The 18,603-nt window shown below is 43.1% G+C and overlaps 1 protein-coding gene across 2 annotated transcripts; it reads left to right on the top strand.

The window, feature by feature from the left end:
• Window positions 1–676: 676 nt before the first annotated feature.
• On the top strand, window positions 677–9,878 carry TSN (translin). 2 transcript variants are annotated; one of them, XM_032763631.2, is made up of 6 exons: window positions 677–1,262; window positions 1,447–1,540; window positions 5,705–5,801; window positions 6,790–6,905; window positions 7,641–7,720; window positions 8,217–9,878. In XM_032763631.2, the coding sequence occupies exons 1-6, from the start codon at window positions 1,197–1,199 to the stop codon at window positions 8,451–8,453; spliced, it is 690 nt and encodes a 229-aa protein (XP_032619522.1). In that variant the 5' UTR covers window positions 677–1,196; the 3' UTR covers window positions 8,454–9,878. The 2 variants fall into 2 exon arrangements, with proteins under 2 accessions (XP_032619522.1, XP_032619521.1); XM_032763630.2 differs by having other exon boundaries at window positions 1,046–1,262; window positions 7,599–7,720.
• The last annotated feature ends 8,725 nt before the right edge of the window (window positions 9,879–18,603 follow it).

Here is an 18,603-nt window from a genome sequence, read left to right as displayed (position 1 = left end):
GTTGCACAAAGTGCTGGTGCAAGGGGGTTTCGGAATGAAACGCTGGGGGCTGATTAAAGACGCGGGTTTTGCATAAGGTGGTGGTGAAGTGAAATGCTTCTGCTGTGGGGAGACCAGGCCACGATGGACGACCCCAGCCAAGTCCCTTCGCTGACACTCCTTTCCCTCTCTGGGCAGTAGGGTGACCAGATGTCCTGATGTTATAGGGACAGTCCCGATAGTTGAGGCTTTTTCCCATATAGGTGCCCCCAGCCCCCAACCCGCTCTCCTGACTTTACACTCTTGCTATCCGGGCACCCAAGTGGGCAGCTCTCCAGCTGCTTGTGAAGGGATGGGCAGCCGGCCGGTAACACAATCACCCCCCCGCCTCTTTGAGGATGCTGGCGTGGGGGGGTGTCAGCCCCCTTCTCCCCAGCCACGGCCGAGCTTTGCCCGCTGCGGCGCGCGGGGGAGGGGGGAGCTGTCAGCCCACAGAGGCTGTTGTATGTGATCACAGTCTGGTCTGCAGAGCCGGGGCGGGGGACAGCCCCTCCCGGGCCCCGCTTCCCCAGTGCCCGCTGGGGCCCTGCGGGGAGAGCCAGGCCGCTGCCAGGGAGGGAGGCGGCCACACGGGGACACCCCCACAGGGTAAGAAAGACAGGCGGTAAGAGAAGAGCGCACTGCGCCTGCGCACGCTGGCCCGAGGGGGGCTATCCCACTGCCTGTGCGAAATGGCTCCCGCGGCCCCCTGCCGCTGAACTCGCTCTGCAGCCAACTTTCCTTTTCCTCAGTGTGTGTCATGCTCTGCGCCAGGAGAGTAGAAGGACCCCGAGACGGCGGGCGGCGGTCCAGGCAGTGATTAGGGCACCCTTGTGCTCGGAGTGTGGAAACCCTCGCTCCGAAGGAAGGGTCCCGACGCGGGATGAAGAGGCCCGCTGGATGCAGGAGCAGCGGCTTCAGTGCTGAATGCGGAAGGCCTTCGCAACGATGGTAGCGGGCCCGGCACTAGGCAGGGCAGCAGCTCTGCGCCGGGGCGGTGGAAGGACCCCTGGGCGTCTGCCGCGCGCGCAAGTGGCGCCTGCGCCCTGAGGGCTGGAAGGTCCCCGAGCAGCGGTTGCGGCCCCGGCTGGGAGCGGGCGAGGCGGCTCGGAGGCAGCGCCGGGAGCGTCCCAGCCCCTGGGTGGCGGCTCCCCGCGTGCCCGGCCTGGCGGCGCACCATGTCGGTCAGTGAGATGTTCATCACCCTGCAGGGGGTCCTCACCGCCGACCAGGACATCCGAGAGGTCAGGGCCCGGCCGGGCTGTGCGCGCGGCGCGGCGCGGCTGGGGGAGGGGCGGGCTGCCCTCGCACGTGGCCAGGGATCAGGGTGTCACCAGGGCTCCGGGGGGGAGGGGGCGGGGCTGGGGGTTTCTGGGCGGGAGTTTCTTCCTCCATCCCATGTCCTGACGTGTTGCCGTCGACTTGCAGGAGATCAGGAAAGTGGTTCAGACCCTGGAACAGACGGCTCGGGAGATCTTAACGCTGCTGCAGGGGGTTCACCAGGGAGCTGGATTTCAGGACAGTAAGTCACTTGTGATTAGTAATGATGTCACAGCCGGAAGACAGCATCTGCCCCAAATCCCTACACGCTAAGGATACAAAGGGTCAGAGGAAGAAGGGATGCTATCAAACACTTATATATAATCTTTCGTTACACACACCAACTTTCCTTGACTATACTCTCAACCTGTCCACTGTTAGTCAAGCAACTTCTTTTCAGCAAGACCCTCAACACCTGAAACAAAGCAAAAACTGCTGGGGGGAAAACACCTGAGGAAAACTGAATCCCCATCACCACTGTTGCTGAGAATAGAATCCAAGACCTACTGTGACACTTCCCAGGGGTTACGGGGCACTGTGCTTCCACCTGCCTTTAGCATGAGGAAGCATGTGCCTCCTGTTGGTCACCTTCCCAAGTCCACTGGCCATAGGCAACACAAGCACTCCCCTCGAGGCCTTGCAGGTCCATTCTGCCTTCTTATACCTTAAGAACGTAGGAATGGCCATACTGGGTCAGACCAAAGGTCCATCTAGTCCAGTATCCTGTCTTCCGACAATGGCCAGTACAAGGTGCCCCAGAGGGAATGAACAGCTGATATGGGACTTCTTTAATAAAGAATTAAAGAAGGTTAATATTAATGTCAATCAAGATGGGTTTCTGGAAAACAGAATCTATCGAACTAACTTGATATTTGTTTTGATGTGATTACAAGTTTGGTTGATAAAAGTAATAATGTTGATTCAGTATACATAGACATCTGTAAAGCAGTTAACTTGGTATTGCACAACATCTTGATGAAGAGACTGGAATGATACAAAATCAATGTGGCACACATTAAATGGAATAAGTACTGGCTAAGTGATAGGTTTCAAACAGACAATCATCATTGAGCCAGTGTGTTTCTAATGGGGTCGGTTCTTGTCAGTAGACTATTTACATTTTTTGTCAGTGACCTGGAAGAAAACATAAAATCATTACTGAAAGTTTGTTGTTGACCCAGACATTGGGGGAGTGGTAAAAGAGTGGACAGGTCACTGATAGTCTCCTGGATTGCTTGATGAATTGGGCAGTAGCAAACCTACATTTCAGTATAGCCAAATGTAAGGGCATTCATGTAGGAACAAAGAACATAGGGCATTCCTACAGATACGGAATTCCATCCTGGAAAGCACTGACAACTTTGCGGTCACGGTGGATCATCAAATGAATGTGAGCTGCCACTGTGATGCTGTGGCCAAAGGGCTAATGTGGTCTTTGGATGCATAAATGGGACTGTATAGTAAGAGTAAAGAGGTTATTCTATATTTGGCACTAGTGCTTCTGTTGCTAGACTACTGCGTCCAGTTCTGGTGTCTACAGTTCAAGACGGATTGATAAATTTGAGAGGGTTCAGAGAAAACCTATGAGAATAATTAAAGGATTGGAAAACAAGTCATCTTATAGTGGAGCTCAGTTTTCTTATCTTATCTAAGAAGCTTGCGATCCAGTGACCCCATAATGTATGAGAATTTACACAGGGAACAAAAATTGGGTGTTAGAGGGCTCTTCAGTCTAGTAGCCAAACATATAACAAGATCCAATAGCTGGACACTGAAGCTAAACAAACTCAGATTAGAAATAAGAAAAAAGCTTTAACAGCAAGGGTGGTTAACAGCTTGACAAGGAATGTGTTGGATTCTCCATCACCGTATATTTTAAAATCAAGATTGGATGTCTTTTTGTAAAAGATCTGCTCTAACTTGAACAGGAATTCATTTAGGAAAGTCCTGTGGCCTGTGTTATACGGGAGGTCAGACTAGATGATCAAAATGGTTCATTCTGGGTTTATAATCTATGAATCATGAAAGATCATATCTTCCCCCAAGGTGCTGTTTGAAGGTTAAATGCAACAAGCCGTGTCATCTTGAATTGTATTGGAATGCTTCCTTGTAACCCCTGTTTTGGTGGGTAAGAAGAAATTGGCTGTCATCTAACCACCAATTATTTGTGCAGATTACCTTAATTGATATCAGAGCTATAATCTCAACATTAGCTTCAACCTGGCAATGATTTGACCCTCCTTATATCAGCTGTTTGGCTGGAACCTAAATATATTGATTAGCACAGAGATTGATAACGACCTTTTATTTGAGGGACTGATAGCTAAACAAGACTGCAGTCTTTCCCAATTTTTTATTATGTAGACTTTATAATTATTGGTTTATTTTTGAAAATAATGGATATATGCCTATTCCTTAGAACTGGAAGGGACCTTGAAAGGTCATCGAGTCCAGCCCCCTGCCTTTACTAGCAGGACCAAGTACTGATTTTGCCCCAGATCCCTAAGCGGTCCCCTCAAGGATTGAGCTCCCAACCCTGGGTTTAGCAGGCCAATGCTCAAACCACTGAGCTATTCCTCCTCCTTTTTTTAATATCAACCTAAAGGCTGACACATTCGCCATAAGTGTATACTCCTCACAAACAATATGAGATCTCATCCAGCAAGAAATGCTGTTCTCCCTCCATTTGGTCTCTGACCAGAATTGATAGAGCGGAGGTAAAAGGCACTGATGCTCTTGGGCTCTGGCAGGCACAGTACTGCATGTGCTGTGGGACTGCTATGGCTAAAGAACTTCCCTTGCACTCCAAGTGTGGGTACTGCCATACCATAGCTATTCATACCTGAGTGAGCTTGGCCTTGTGGCTCAGGCATTGGACTAGGACTTTGGAGAACTAGATTCACCTCTCAGCTCTGCCACACAGTTTGTGGCCTTGAAGCTATCTGTGCCTCATTCCTACTGGAAAGTGGGCGTAATGCATCCCTGCCTCACACAGGTGCTGTTAGAAGCCACAGCATTTTCAGGTCTCTGTCATAACTTAAAACCTCCCAGAATTCAACGTGCCTGCACGTAGAGTACTGGACTTCTGAACTTTGGGCAGCTGTAGAAAGGGTGGCATACAAAAGACTTGGATTTGAACAATTTGAAAGCTTATAGATTGAGATTTTAACCATTAACTTCAAAGGGAGTTGTGTGGCTCTGGTCCCAAGAAGGATTTGAAAATCTGAACCAGCGTCTTCATTCCTTGATACAGAGGTTTATTGTTGATCATGTCTTACTCCTGCTTTATGTGCTCTTCATTATTGCATGCTCTGTCAATCACCCCTCTTTCTCTTCTTCCTTTATTGTCCTGCTGTTAGTTCCTTTCCTTCTCTGTAGGCACTGCATGGTCTCTTCAGATGGATTGATTGATTGCACGGTCATGTAAAATCCGATACAGGCTCTTAATTATGGGACTGTGGTAAAAAAGGTATTTGTTTAATGTGCATTTCCCATAAAGGGGAGATTGTTACACTTTCATCTCTCCCTGCCTCATAACCACTATAGTCTGTCATCACTTTTGCTGTTTTTCAGTATGTAAAAAAAAAAAAATAAACTTTTTGAGGACCTCTTTTTTTCTCTCTCTCTATAAATTGCTATGCACATGTATAATTCTGTATGTATAAGAAAAGCTGAAATAAGACTTACTTTGGTTGCAGCAAAACAAAACATTGCTGTATGGTTTTCTGTTAAGGTGTACATCATATCTGCAAACTATAGGTGGCAGTGGTTAGTAGATAAATGAGCCTGAAACCTTACTTTTCTAAATACGGGCTTAAAATCCCGCTGATTGTGAGTGGTAATCTTATAGGTAATGATGTTTCGAAACATAATTCAAATGTATATTAAACAGAAGGGGCTACTGGAAAACATAGATCCAACCCCAGCTATTATCCATTGTAATAATATTTCTTTTTATCTAGTAGTGAGTGAGTTATTGGGTTTGGAACAGAAAGAAAAGGGTATCTCCCATTGTTGAATAGTCAATTAATTTGCGTGCTATTGCTGATCTGTGTCTGTGATGTGACTGAGATTTAATGATGACCAGTGATTCCTAAATAATTATGGAGTGACTATTTTCATGTAACTTGGAATTGTGGACTAGTGGTTGGAATTCAGGTCTGAGAACCAGACCTCCTGGGTTCTCTTCATTGCTCTGCCATTGACGCCTGGTGTGACCTTGTTCAAGTCACTTAGCCTGTTTATTGCACTGATGTGTAAACATGAGTGTGCTGATTGGAGAACTTTAAGTAGCGCTACGTACAGGATTCTTTTGCAAAAATTAGTTTTGCAACTTCCTAAATGTTGCACTGTTTCTTTTTTTCAGTACCAAAGAAGTGTCAGAAGGCCCGAGAACACTTTGGTACAGTCAAAACACAGCTAGCATCTCTGAAGACCAAGTTTCCAGCTGATCAGTACTACAGGTCTGTAAGATTGCAAATAACCATACTGATGGCAAAGTTTTAATATTCTAAATGGGTATTACACACTTTAACTTAAAAGGATACCGTGAAGGTGTATAGGCCCCAACATTTTTTTTCTACTCTACAAATTAAGGGTAGCATTGGTTGACACTTTTTTTGTAAATCAAAAATGGCTATTTGACCAAACTTTTTGGTAAAATTGTTCAGCTTTCAGAAAAACTTTTTTTTTTCCTTACTAGAATCATTTTTTTGAAAGTCGAAAATTTTCATTTTCTATTTTTTTTGAAGACTTCCTAACAGAAATAATTTTGGCTTTGTTTTGAGTAGCTCTAATTAAGGGCCTGATTTTCAGAGGCGTTAAGCACTCACACCTCCATTCACTTCAATTAGTTGTTAGTTGCATTTCTGAAAACTAAGCTCAAAATCTGTCATGAAACGTACATTTGATATTGGGAATTATTCCAAAATGAGGCAGTCCTCTTTGGCCCTTGTTTGCTTTCCCTGCCAGTAGGGGACTTTTGACAAGAGTACTTCAGAGAGCAGGAATCTTGTCAGTTAAATCCATTGCCAGCTCACACGAGGTTAGCCATTACAAAGGATTGGAGAGAGGAGGTGAACCCTCCGACAGGTTATCTTGCATCTCATACATGTCTGTTGATCATCCTGCACTGAGCTCCTTGAGTCGTTCAGGTTGCCAAGCTCAGACTGACACACTAAACCCATATTTGTTGGGTGGAATTCTTTTCATTGCCATTGTTTGTATCAAAATATAACTTTTGGATCGGTAGCTATGAAACTTCAGTTCTGTCAATCTTGGCAGTGTGTCCAGTTGAAGCGCAGTGCTGAAAGTAACCATGCAGCAGACATAGTATAAGGTAGACTAAATATGTAATACTTTCAGTCTTAATCTTCAGTCCTTACTAATGCAAGTTGTAAAAATGTCTTGAATTATTTTTTTCACCTTCATTCATTGTGCGTTTCAATATAGATTTCACGAACACTGGAGGTTTGTGCTACAGCGCTTGGTGTTTCTGGCAGCATTTGTTGTCTACTTGGAGACAGAAACATTAGTGACTCGAGAAGTAGTTACAGAAATACTTGGAAGTAAGTTCGTGTTAATTAAACTGGATAAAGTTGTGAAGTTCTTAAATTTAGTGGTTTGCAGAGACATGGCAAGGTGCAAAATGCCAGATTGGTCAGAAGAGTTAGATATAATTTCCTATGGAATGAACAGATTAAACACCAGCAGAAATTTATCTTCATAAAGATGCAAACCAGACTACAAAAAATTTTAATCTGGGAAAAATAAAGACTCTTTTGCTTAATGTGGCAGTTTAGGAAAGTAATTGTGTACTCTTAAGACTATTTGACCAAACCACGTGAAATTAAATTTGCCTAGGATGTTGACTTCGCTTTGTCTGTTTTTTACCTCCCACTACTTTTGTTTTAAATGTTAAATAAGAAGTTAGCATAGTTAATGTTTTGGACCTATAACGCTGCACAGAGCAGAGGATGTTTTTCAAAAAAAATTCAGGAGGACTAAAAGTTTTACAACAGAAAACTCTTGTACTTCTGTGATCCTGTTGAATCAAGTGTAGGGTATTGTCCTCTACCTATGAGACATGTCAGACATTAAACCAACATGGGAGCCAGGTCAAAAGGCTGGAAAGGAGCAGTACTTACATTATATGTGGGGAAACAACTGACTTCTATATTGCTATCGGATTTCTTATGTTTGAAATGTCTTCTGTAGCTGACTTGAAATCAAGACATTTCTAACTTGCTGCTTGTGTTCAGGTATGATATTGATTCACATTGCAACTCTGTTTTTCACCTTAGTTGAGGCTGATCGCGAGAGAGGTTTTCACCTGGACATTGAAGACTACCTCTCTGGGATTCTGACTCTTGCCAGTGAGTTGGTAAGTAAAAGATATTTACACAAATTGATAGCTGGTCTGAAACCAACCAAAAATGAATGGCCAGTAGCTTGTTTTCCAGACCCTGCGTTTGGGGAGGGTAGAAGTTACATTGCATAATGCCCTGGTATTGAACTCTGAGCTAACTAACCTTTCCAGCTACTATGAAATGCTAAGGTAGCAACTAGGAGTGAACCTCAGAAAGAGAAGAACTAAGTGCCTACTTCAACTTAATCCTGCCCAGATTCAAATCAGTGCCTTGATTGAAAGCAAGGATTCTCGTTACACAAGAAACCATTCTATGTGATGAGTATAACTAGTCTGATTACCATACGTTGATGCTTCTTCATACAGTAAACTGACAGGAAAAGCATGTTTGGCTGTAGAGACAGATTAAGGTAGGCGACCTCTGTCTTCAGAAGGATCTTGAGAGATCTGACTTGGTAGTTGCATGTGTAGTCAACCTTCTTCCATACCATCTGACTTGTTTCCCCTGCAGTCTAGGCTGGCAGTGAACAGTGTCACCGCAGGTGACTACTCTCGTCCTCTTCGCATCTCCACCTTCATTAACGAGCTGGATTCTGGCTTCCGTCTCCTCAATCTGAAAAATGACTCCTTGAGGAAGCGCTATGACGGCTTGAAGTACGACGTCAAGAAAATTGAGGAAGTGGTTTATGACTTGTCAATCCGAGGACTCAATAAGGAGGCAGCGAGTGATACTGGAGGAGAGAAATAGAAACTGCTGTTCTAGCAGCATCATGGATTACCTCAGATGGTTGCCAGTGAGGGAGGTGTTAGCAAAGCCCTCCTGCCGTAGTTTAGAAGAACCACAAGCTGAAAAGTGCTCTCTATTTTCTTACCAAATGTGTAGTACGGGTGTTAGAACACAAAACGTTTTGTAAAATCATGTCTAGAGAAGGGCAGCAGGCTTTCTGTTTCCAGTGAAGTTACTCTGTCATAAACCACACACCACTGTTCTGTGTACCATAGCAGTAGCTGTCAAGAACGTCCTGCAGCTGAAATTCCCGCTTAGTTCTGTGGAGTCACTCCAGCTCCACTGCTGTATTGTTCTGGCAGTGATGTGCTTCAGTTTTCTGTGCCTACACATCCTCAAAGGTGTGTGAGTGGGATGCAGCTTATTGCAAATATGACGTGGCATTTTCAGAGACAGTGTTCAGTTCCTTTTTTAAAAAAACACTGACCTTCATTGACAATTTTTTTTTGTAATTTGCACCCACTTTAGTAATTTGAGCAGCAGAGACTTGTATAGCAGTTTATTGCCCTGATCTTATTTACTGGTTACAGGAGATCAAAAACACTAAACTGCAAAATTAGGCTAAGCAGCTCATGTAGACATATCACTGGGAATCAGTCTTTTCCATATAACTTTGGCATATCATGTCCAGGCATCTCAGTATTATTTTTTTAAATGACAAGCTTTTTGTTACCGGCAAGACAGCCGGTTGTTTCTCAGAAATGTCTGCTTTTGCTTGTTGGCATTGTTCACTACTGTGGGTAAACAATGTTGAATTTTAAAGTGAATCATTTTATTTTGTGTACTCTACGTAATTGCCCTTCTGAGTATCCAGACTTTCTAGCACATACTTGCTAAGGAACACCTGATAAAGTGCAGGCATCTTGTGGGTTCTGAGTACTTTGTTTCTGAATAGGCCAAAAGTTCTGTTGGGTTTTTGTTTGTTTTTTGTTTTTAAAGATCCCAGGTAGTTAGTTCATGTAATAAAATGTTTGTATCTTAAGAAAAGGGAAAAATTAACTTCTAGTCTAGTTTGCATATGAGATTTTTATACCCAAACAACCTGTTTTTTCCATTATGTCAACATGCAAATTCACACATCACACAGGGTGTTTATACCTCTTTCCTAAAGGAATTCATTTGAATTTTACATAATTTTTTTTACCATTTTGTGTAATGCCCTAGTTTTTCTTCTTTAAATATAATTTGTCTGGGATAAGGACTGTTTCCAAAGGATACCGATACCGCTTGTTGAATGTAAACAAGCAAAATTACAAGCAGTTGTTGAAATTCCAGTGAATCTCTTAGTTTGTAAAAGTTTTGCAGTTAGCTGTTAAAGCTTGTTTTAAAAAAATCATTGGGAGAAACAAGTTCCTTTGTTGTCTTGACCAATAAAAGCTGTTCTTTGACTTGGTGTCCATCTGGTAATTCTGTCTTTTGCCTGATGTGTGTTAATGTCACCGCTTTTCATCCTGCAGTCCTGCCTGAGGAGTTTTTAATACAAATTCACCCTGCCACTTTAAAATTGGTTGATTAACATACGATTCCGTGCATTAGCTGGGAAACTGGATCGGCCATCTGGGATCAAGGAGGAGTGAGGATTAAGCTGTGAACTTATAGAACCTCAGAATATGTGTTTGGGATTCTGTTGTGTGGGGACTTGAACACAGAGGTTCCGTCTTTGGTATTTATGTGGCCTCTGTTATTGTGGTACCTGAGTGCCTCACAATCTTTAATGTATTTATCCTCATACGAGAGAGGGGACTGATATTACTGCCGTTTTGTAGCTGGGAAACTGAGGTACGGAGATTGTCACTTGCCTAAGATCACACAGTAAGCCTGGGGGAGTGGGGAATTGAAACCAGATCTCCCTACTTTTACGGTAGCACCCTAACCACTGGACCATGCTTCCTCTGAAAGCTGCCACAAGCAGCAGAAGTTCAACACCTTCTCTTGATCATGCCCATTCCACCAACATTCTCTGTGTCTTCAGGAGGGATCTTTCCAATGTGGTGCTCCTGGGGCTAGATAACTAGTAACCCTCCCCTGGGTCTCCAGGTGTCTGGGGAGCAGGAAGGGGAACACTGGGTAGCCTCTCTCCCCTAGCAAGATCATTTTAGGCCACCAAGTATGAGCTGCATTCTTCATTCTAAATGCTTGTCTTGGTGAGTGGATAGGGTGTAGGAAGCAGCACAGTTTGCTCAGCAGCCTGCAGCAGGGAGCACAGAGGAAAATGTTCCTGCTGCAGCAGCTTCTTGAAAGATCCTGGGGGCAGAAAAGCCCCATAAGCTTTAGAGCAGTAACGAGGAAACCTCTGGAGTTGTATGTAGCTGAATGCAAAAAAGCCTTGGGCTTCTCTTCCCTAGCATTTGGTGCCAAAGAAAAGGGTACGTTTCTGCCCCAAAGCTGCATGTGTTGTTTTGCCAGCTGCCACTGGCTTAGGAACAGGGGAAGGGGAATTAAAATTCTCCTGAAAGACTCAGTTTGGGGGAGGGAGTGGCCTGTAGCTGATGGTCTCTGCTCTAAAGACCATATTGGTAAGCAGAAGCCACTTACCCCAGGAGCATGGTGAGAGGCAGTTCTTCCCTGAAGCCTGCAAAAGTATAGCAAGGTCAAAAGTGTTTTTGACGATCTGATTCGTGATGACTCTTCAAACAAAGCTGTAGTGAAAGTAATAACTCTTATTTGTCCTTGAATACCCTCCCCACTACACACTGTCAGTTGAAAGGGGCAGTGAGTCAGAGCAGAGGCACTGGAAAGCCTGACTCAACAGCCACCGAAGCAGTGGTTTCCCCAGGAATGGAAAGGGGGGGGGTGTCAGGACCAATGAGATAAAAAAAGATGAATAAAGTAAATGTTTTGTTAGGATTATGCAAATTTAACATAAGAATAATGCAAAACACACAACAGATTTAGATTTCTAAAAAAAAAAAAAAAAGTATTTAAATTGACTTTTGAAAAGTAAGCCTTCTTGGAATAAGAGGGCAGTCCTCTCATGGATCAGTAACTGGTTAAAAGATGGGAGACAAAGAGTAGGAATAAATTATCAGTTTTCAGAATGGAGAGAGATAAATAGTGGTATCTTTGAGGGGTCAGTACTGGGACCAGTTCTGTTCAAAATATTCATCTGGAAAAATGGGTAAACAGTGAGGTGGCAAAATTTGCAGATGATACAGAACTATTTCAAGATATTAAGCCCAGACTGTGAAGAGTGATAAAGGATCTCACAACACTAGGGACTGGGCCAAAATGGCAATGAATTCAATGTGAGTAAATGCAAGTAATTCACATGAAAGCATCACTAGATACCACTACAAATGATGGTCACAATGAGCTGTTAACACTCATGAAAGAGTCTGGAGGTCATTGTGGATAGTTCTCGAAACATCCACTCATGTGCAGCAGCAGTCACAAAAGCAAACATGTTGGAATACATAAGACAGGGATAATAAAAGATAAATACATATTGCCTTATATTAAATCCATGGAGATGCCACTGAATGCTAGTGTGCAGATCTGTCACCCACCTAAAAATATATATTGGAATTGGAAAAGTACAAGATGTGGACAACTAAATGATCAAAGGTAGAAAGAGGAAGACTAAATAAGGGAATTTTAGGCTTAGAAAATGAGATACTACATGGATATAATAGAGGTCTCAAAATCTTGACTGGTCGAAGAAGTGAATAAGGAAATTTTATTAATCCTTCACATAAGAACAGAAGACTGAGTCACCAATGAATTAATAGGCAGCAGGTTTAAAAAAACAAAAGGAAGTACTTCTTCACCCCCAATACTAAAGTCAACCCAGGGAACTCTTTGCAGGGGATGCGTGAAAGCCAAAACTTAAACAGGATTATAAAAAGAAACTTAGATAATTCCTGGAGAAAGGATCCATCTGTGGTATTAGCCAGGATGGAGGGAGCAAAACCCATGCTCTGAGTGTCTAGCTATGCCAGAAACTGGGATATGGCGCAACAAGGGATGCACTTGAGATTACATGTTTGTTCATTCCTCTGAAGCACCTGCCTTGACACACTGTTATAAGCCAGTGGTTACTGGACTACATGGACCATTGGTCGTGACCGTATGACCATTCTTATGTAAAAATATTATAAAAGGTTTGAGCAGCAACTCCCAAACATAATGACCGTCCCAAGATTAGTAGAATGTGAGAATACACAACCTGGCCAAATAATGCATTTAAAAATCTGGCCTACTAGGAACTATATATAAGTTTCCATTCTCAGTCAACAAATCCACATTCGTGAGCCAAGAGCTAAATATTAGTCCAACAACAAAGTAAACAATGTTAACATGCCCCTCACTTTTCCCTCCACCTACACCTCCACTACTGGTGTAATGTCTTGGGTCAGTGAGATAGATCAAGAGTCAGAGGTGCTTTCACTGAGACACCTCCCAGTAGGGGACAAGAAGGCACCTGCTTTTCCTCGCTGCTCACTGTCCATCTGCACACGCTGTTCATTTGGCCCACCCGTTTTCCCAACTCCCCACGTCTGTGCCCAATGGCTCTCCATCATTCTCTGCCACTCCACTTGACTCAATTGCTTGGAAGTACAGAGAGTGAGTTGAAGAAGATTGTCCTTCCAATACCCAGACCAAGTCCTCCCAACCAGCTCTCAGTGATTTCAGCGAGCTTCAGTTTGGGGAACCTCGTCCGTGCTAGTAGCATGTGGTGTCTCTTTACACAAAAACTGTACCACAGGAACACTGTCCCACAACAGGACTAAGCACTTGACCTGATTGTCGGTGATTTCACTGCAGTGGGTCACTTAAAGAGACAAAAGACTCTCATGGAGCTAATTCGCTCTGTTTTAAAACAGTGGAGAGGAACAGTCCACCTTCTTCTGATGCTTCAAATATCAAGCTAAGTACAGTTCTACTGCCTTCTGACTCCTACAAGACAACCATTTCATACCCTGTCCCCCCACATGTAAGTGGTTTGTAACCACCCACAGCCAATAATTATCACTGTGACAAACAGCTCTTTGCTGTTACCTAGGTAGATTAGTTGAATGTAAAATAATGCTGGCCCTGAGCCTTTCCCCACGCCAGTCATCACTAGCTGCGGAAGCTCATTAGACTTGCATTACAATCATTCATTTGAAATTCTTAGGTTTGGCCAACTCACCGAAATGAATGCGACTACAGTCATAAAACAGACAGCTGTATAAGGAAGCAAGGAAGCTAGTCTATGTTCATCCTTTTCAAATCTATTATACTTTTTCAGATACACATATTTTATCATACACTCTATAAGCTTTTAAAGTGTATATTAATGTACATACTAAATTGGTATGTAACTAGCTCACAAAACTGGGGGGGTGTTGGGGAAATTCGGGGGCGGGGTGTAGGGAAATCACTGCACCGAAGGTATTTTCTGAAGCAGTTATGCCAGAGTTGATATTCCAGCGAGAGCTCTCCAAGGTAACCTTTCCATGCTTTGTGTTTTGCCCTGCTGTTCCTAAGGTCGCTCCTCCACCTCTCCCTTGCCTCGATATAAAGGGCAGTTCAAGTTGATTGGGTGCAGTATAAGAACAAGCAGTGACTCAGTCCTCGGGAAGGAGTGAAAGTGCTGACCTAAGAGCCAATGTTTCCAGCTCTTGTAAAAAGCTTTCAGGAAATAGGAGTGAACAGGGACACGGGTGAAGTGGCTATGGACACCAGAAGGGGTGTCTTGGTTAGTTTCAATTCCATCTGTTGCAGTTGTAGATTTTAAGTGAATCTGCAGGAAATTTGGACAATTGTAACTTTTCTTTCTCAACTGCTCTCACTTCTGATAGACTTGCCCTGAGTTCCCTCTGTGGACAAATAACTTGCCTTCTCCATGCTGCTAAAATATGGTTCTGCATAGAAGGGCTATACAAGCCTTTTCAGCTGGGAGAGTGACTATGGGTTAGGTACATTAGCAGTGATGGAAAGTAACTGCATCAGATCCCCAGGGCATTCACACAGACTTTGACTCTTAAGGCACCAACGTATTCCATTTCCTTTCATTAAGGCGCTGCCTGCAGCTAGATACTGTGGCTTAATAAAGAGCTAAAAGAAGAGCTGTCTGGAGACCAGAGCAGCTTGTTGGGCTGGATTTACGGCTGTGGGCAGGTGTGTGGTTTTTTGAAGCAATGAGCCTATTGTGCTGTTTAATATCTCCCCTAGCTTGTGTTCAGGACCAAGCACTAATTAATTGAGGACAGTCTGTAATTGCAGGTTCCCTTGCCGCTCATTTGCTTCTCTCTGCTTATTAAGGACAATTAAAACTCTTGCACTGGAGGTTTGCTAGGTGACTTGTTGCTGTGTTATTTCCTGAAGCAAGATTTCTGACTGAATAAAATAGCAGCACCTTCCCTTTTAAAAGAGCAAAGGACAGTGCTAAGAATGGTCCATTTGTGAAAGAACAGACAATATCCGGAATGTTGCTATGCACATTGTCACACCTCTGAGAAGTCATTTAAAGGGCTTGAGAACAGCTTTGAACACACATCTGCGTGGTTGACTTGTATTCATCCTGCTCTCTAATGCTTATAATAGCTTTTTGTCCAGGTTTCTGAAATATTGGTGCTATATTTTCCCCATATCTGTAATCTCCAAGGCTGTGGAGCAAGTCACACTGCACATGATGCGGAATTAGTTCATACCTTCCTGCAGATGGATGGTCCAGATTTGGCTTTATAAAGTGTCTAGCAAGAATGGAAGATCTCCTGCCTTGTTAATTGTGATGAGTCTTTCATCTTCCTTGCTTTGTGTACTCGCTACATAGAACTGAAACATTCAATATCCTGGAAATTAGTCCATACGCAGATTCCCTTTCAACAGCTGTAAATTAAAAGGACATGAGCAGCTGAGTATACGGAGGATCCATTAAAGGCAAATAATGTTTAAAACATAACTAGACCCTGTCAAATTAGACAGGCTGCAAAATTGAGCTGTTGGTTGTTGCAGACTGTCCTAGGCAAAGACTTGTAGCTTTATGACTACAAGCTTTTTAGTATAACAATTCAGTTCTTATATGGTTGTACAGTACCGAGCACATTGTTTCTGCTCAAAAAATAATATCCAGGAGTCTACAGTGCATTGTTTCTGCTTAGTAAATAATAATATACCCATGATCTGTTACTGGGCCTCTGAATGGGAGCCTCCATTTGTCTTCTCTAGAGGGAATGTGCCTGTTTTACTAAGAATTGGGTAGAATGGACTTTTCCCATGAAATCTGGAAATATCTGGTATCTGACAAATGTTGATATCGAAGCAGTTGTACAGAGTAAGATCAACAGGACTTGCACTAGCTGGCAGGCCCTGTCTAATTCAGGTGAAAGCCTCTTCTGAAACGGCTTGTTCTCTCAGTCTCAGAGAACTGAGACATCTCAATTTAAAGACGACCAGTTATTCAAACAGCCACTAGTAAGAACATAAGAATGGCCATGCTGGGTCAGCCAATGGTCCAGTATCCAGTCTTCTGACAGTGGCCAATGCCAGGTGCTTCAGAGGGAATGAACAGAGCAGATCATCATCCCGTCACCCATTTCCAGCTTCTGCCAAACAAAGGCTAGGGACACCATCCCTGTTGGGTTTGATTTCCAGTTTGCTGTGGAGCAAAATGATCAGATCAGAAATTTTTTTTAAAGCCTTACAGGGTCTAGAACTTTTTCCTGCAGTGGAAGTCAAAGCTGTTAGATTATAGTGTTTATAGTGAAATCAAGTATTGGACAGTAGGGAGCTATTAGGATCACTAAACTCATGTCTTTTCTTAAGAGAACTTCCACTGGAGGCAATGAAGTGAAGCAAGAGTCTAACCATTTCCTTCACTGGAGAGAAAATGAACCTGCCAGCATCCTATTGCTTTCTCCTGTGTGTGGTGTCTGACAGTTTCAGACTGATCTAGCTGTGGATCTATTGTGAGTGCTTGGCACTTCAGAAGAATCTTTAACCAGCACATGGTGGGCTCAGGCTGCCAATTTATTTTCTAAAAAACACCCCCATCAAGAAACACATGAAAGAAAAGCACCTAGCCAGTCACCAAACATTTTCTGTGCCTTTGGAAACATACAAATTATTGCCTAACTGAACTTTAAATGATGGCTACCATTGAAGAGGAGCGAGGGGCATTCTGCCCAATATCAATTATCACAATACCATCATTTGCATCAGCAGCACGTTTAGTCTGCTCACTGCTGCTTTCCAGGTGAAAGAGTGAGATGCAAATCATCTTTTCTGCAAAATGAGAAGGAAAGGAGTTAAGGATGGTGTTTGAGAGTAGGATGCTAGCAAATTCTGTTCGACGGACAGGGCCTTTTCCTTCAAATTACAGCCCTGACTCAAAGAAACTATTACACTGACTAGTCTTGGTGAAGAAGGGGGCACTGGCATTTCCAAAAGCCACAGGCACTCATGTACAGATACTATTGTCACCTGCAAGGACAGAACCCAGAGCAAGCCTCTAGCACTTAAATTGAGAGGTATGTGCACAGTCGTCGTAGGAGCTGAAGCCATGTTAAAGGCTATCAGCATCTAAAGCTTTGTCCCATAGTAGCAAATGAGCAGAGGGTCCCAGAGCATAGCCTTGGGTTTTTAATGAATGACTGGAAATCACTATCCTGTTGTCTGGAAAATATTCTACCTTCTATCACCTCAAAACCAAGCCAACCTGATTGCAGAGTATATGGAAACTCGGGGTTAGACAGAGCTATCTGGTCAATTATAAAGCGAGTGTTAATGGTACTAGGAGATATGTTCCCTAGATATTTCTTCTTTATAGGACTGTCCAATGTACTTGTATCTTTCTTAATGTGAAATTAATAGCAGCACTGAAACAAGAAACTTTAAAACTTAATAGTTGGGGTGAGGAAAGAATGGAGAAAATGTTTCTCCTCTATCATAGGTACCAGCAGAGCTCCATTGGGTCCACAAGAGAACAAGCAGCACTGAAAGTGGAAGATGTGTACACTTATCCTGGGGCATGTGTTTGTCATGTCTGAGGAGATCTCAGCAAATGTTCCCCATTCCCCCAAAACAAAATGAACGGTGAAAGCAATTCTTGGAGGGCACAGGCAATTCAGAGAAATGTGTGTGGGTCAACAGAGGATACTGTCCTTAGCCTTTCTCATTTTGATTGTTTAATAACTTGTCCAGTATCTTTCCAGGCATTGAAGTTAGGCTGACTGGTCTATAATTCACCATGTCCTCCTTTCTCTCCTTTTAAAAATAGGTGCTATGTTTGCTCTTCTCTAGCCCTATGAGGTTTCATCTGTCATCCATGAGTTCTCAAAGATAATCGCTAATGGTTCAGAGATTGCTTCAGTTCCTTAATACGCTAGGGTGAATTTCAGCAGGCCCTGCCAACTTGAATATCGTATCTAAATATTCTTTAGCCTGTTCCTTTCCCTATTCTACCTGGAGATCTTTCTTCCTTGTTGTTTATTTTAATTATTTTTATTGACAACTGAAGCAAAAAAATAAATATTTCAGCCTTCTCTCTCTGTGTCATCCTTTATTTGGTCGTCTTCCCCATTAACTAATGGGCCGACGCTTACCTTCAGCCTTCTCTTACTTCTAATGTGTTTATTGAACCTCTTTGCCTTTTCTACCCTTGCTAGGTGTGCCTCACTTTGTGCCTTAGCCTTTCTCATTTTGTCCCTCCCAGCTTGCACTATTCTTTTATACATCCTTAGCAGTTTGTCCTGATTTCCACTTTTTGTATGATTCTTTTTTGATTTTCAGGTCATTAAGAGTTCCTGATGGAGTCATGTTAGTTTCGTACTATTTTTCCTTTCTTTCCTCCACGTTGGGATAATTGGCAGTTGTGCCTTTAATATTGTCTCTTTTAGAAATTGCCAGCTGTCCTCAACTCCTTTTCCCTTTAGAGATCCTTCCAATGGGACCATACTTGTCAATTCTCTGACTTTGAGGAAATCTGCTTTTTTTTATGTCCATTTTCTTTATTTTGCTGCTCTCTCTTTCCTTTCCTTTCTTTAGAATTATGAACTCTATCGTTTTGTGGTAAGTTTCACCAAAGCTGCCTTCTACCTTCATATTCTCAATCAGTTCCTCCCTATTAGTCAGAATCAATCTAAAATAGTCCTTCTCTACACTGATGTCAGGTTGTCTCGTAAGGATT

The sequence above is a fragment of the Chelonoidis abingdonii genome, chromosome 10 (assembly GCF_003597395.2).
Source record: "Chelonoidis abingdonii isolate Lonesome George chromosome 10, CheloAbing_2.0, whole genome shotgun sequence".
Classification (NCBI taxonomy): Eukaryota; Metazoa; Chordata; order Testudines; family Testudinidae; genus Chelonoidis; species Chelonoidis abingdonii.
Note: the sequence above shows the minus strand (reverse complement) of the source record. Positions and strands in the feature narration are given on the sequence as shown.

Bases quoted from the DNA above. Each gene is read 5' to 3' on its own strand.
- TSN (XM_032763630.2), top strand. From the start codon at position 1,197: ATGTCGGTCAGTGAGATGTTCATCACCCTGCAGGGGGTCCTCACCGCC. The intron at 1,263-1,446 runs GTCAGGGCCCGG...GTCGACTTGCAG, and splicing joins CCGACCAGGACATCCGAGAG to GAGATCAGGAAAGTGGTTCA. The intron at 1,541-5,704 runs GTAAGTCACTTG...TCTTTTTTTCAG, and splicing joins GGGAGCTGGATTTCAGGACA to TACCAAAGAAGTGTCAGAAG.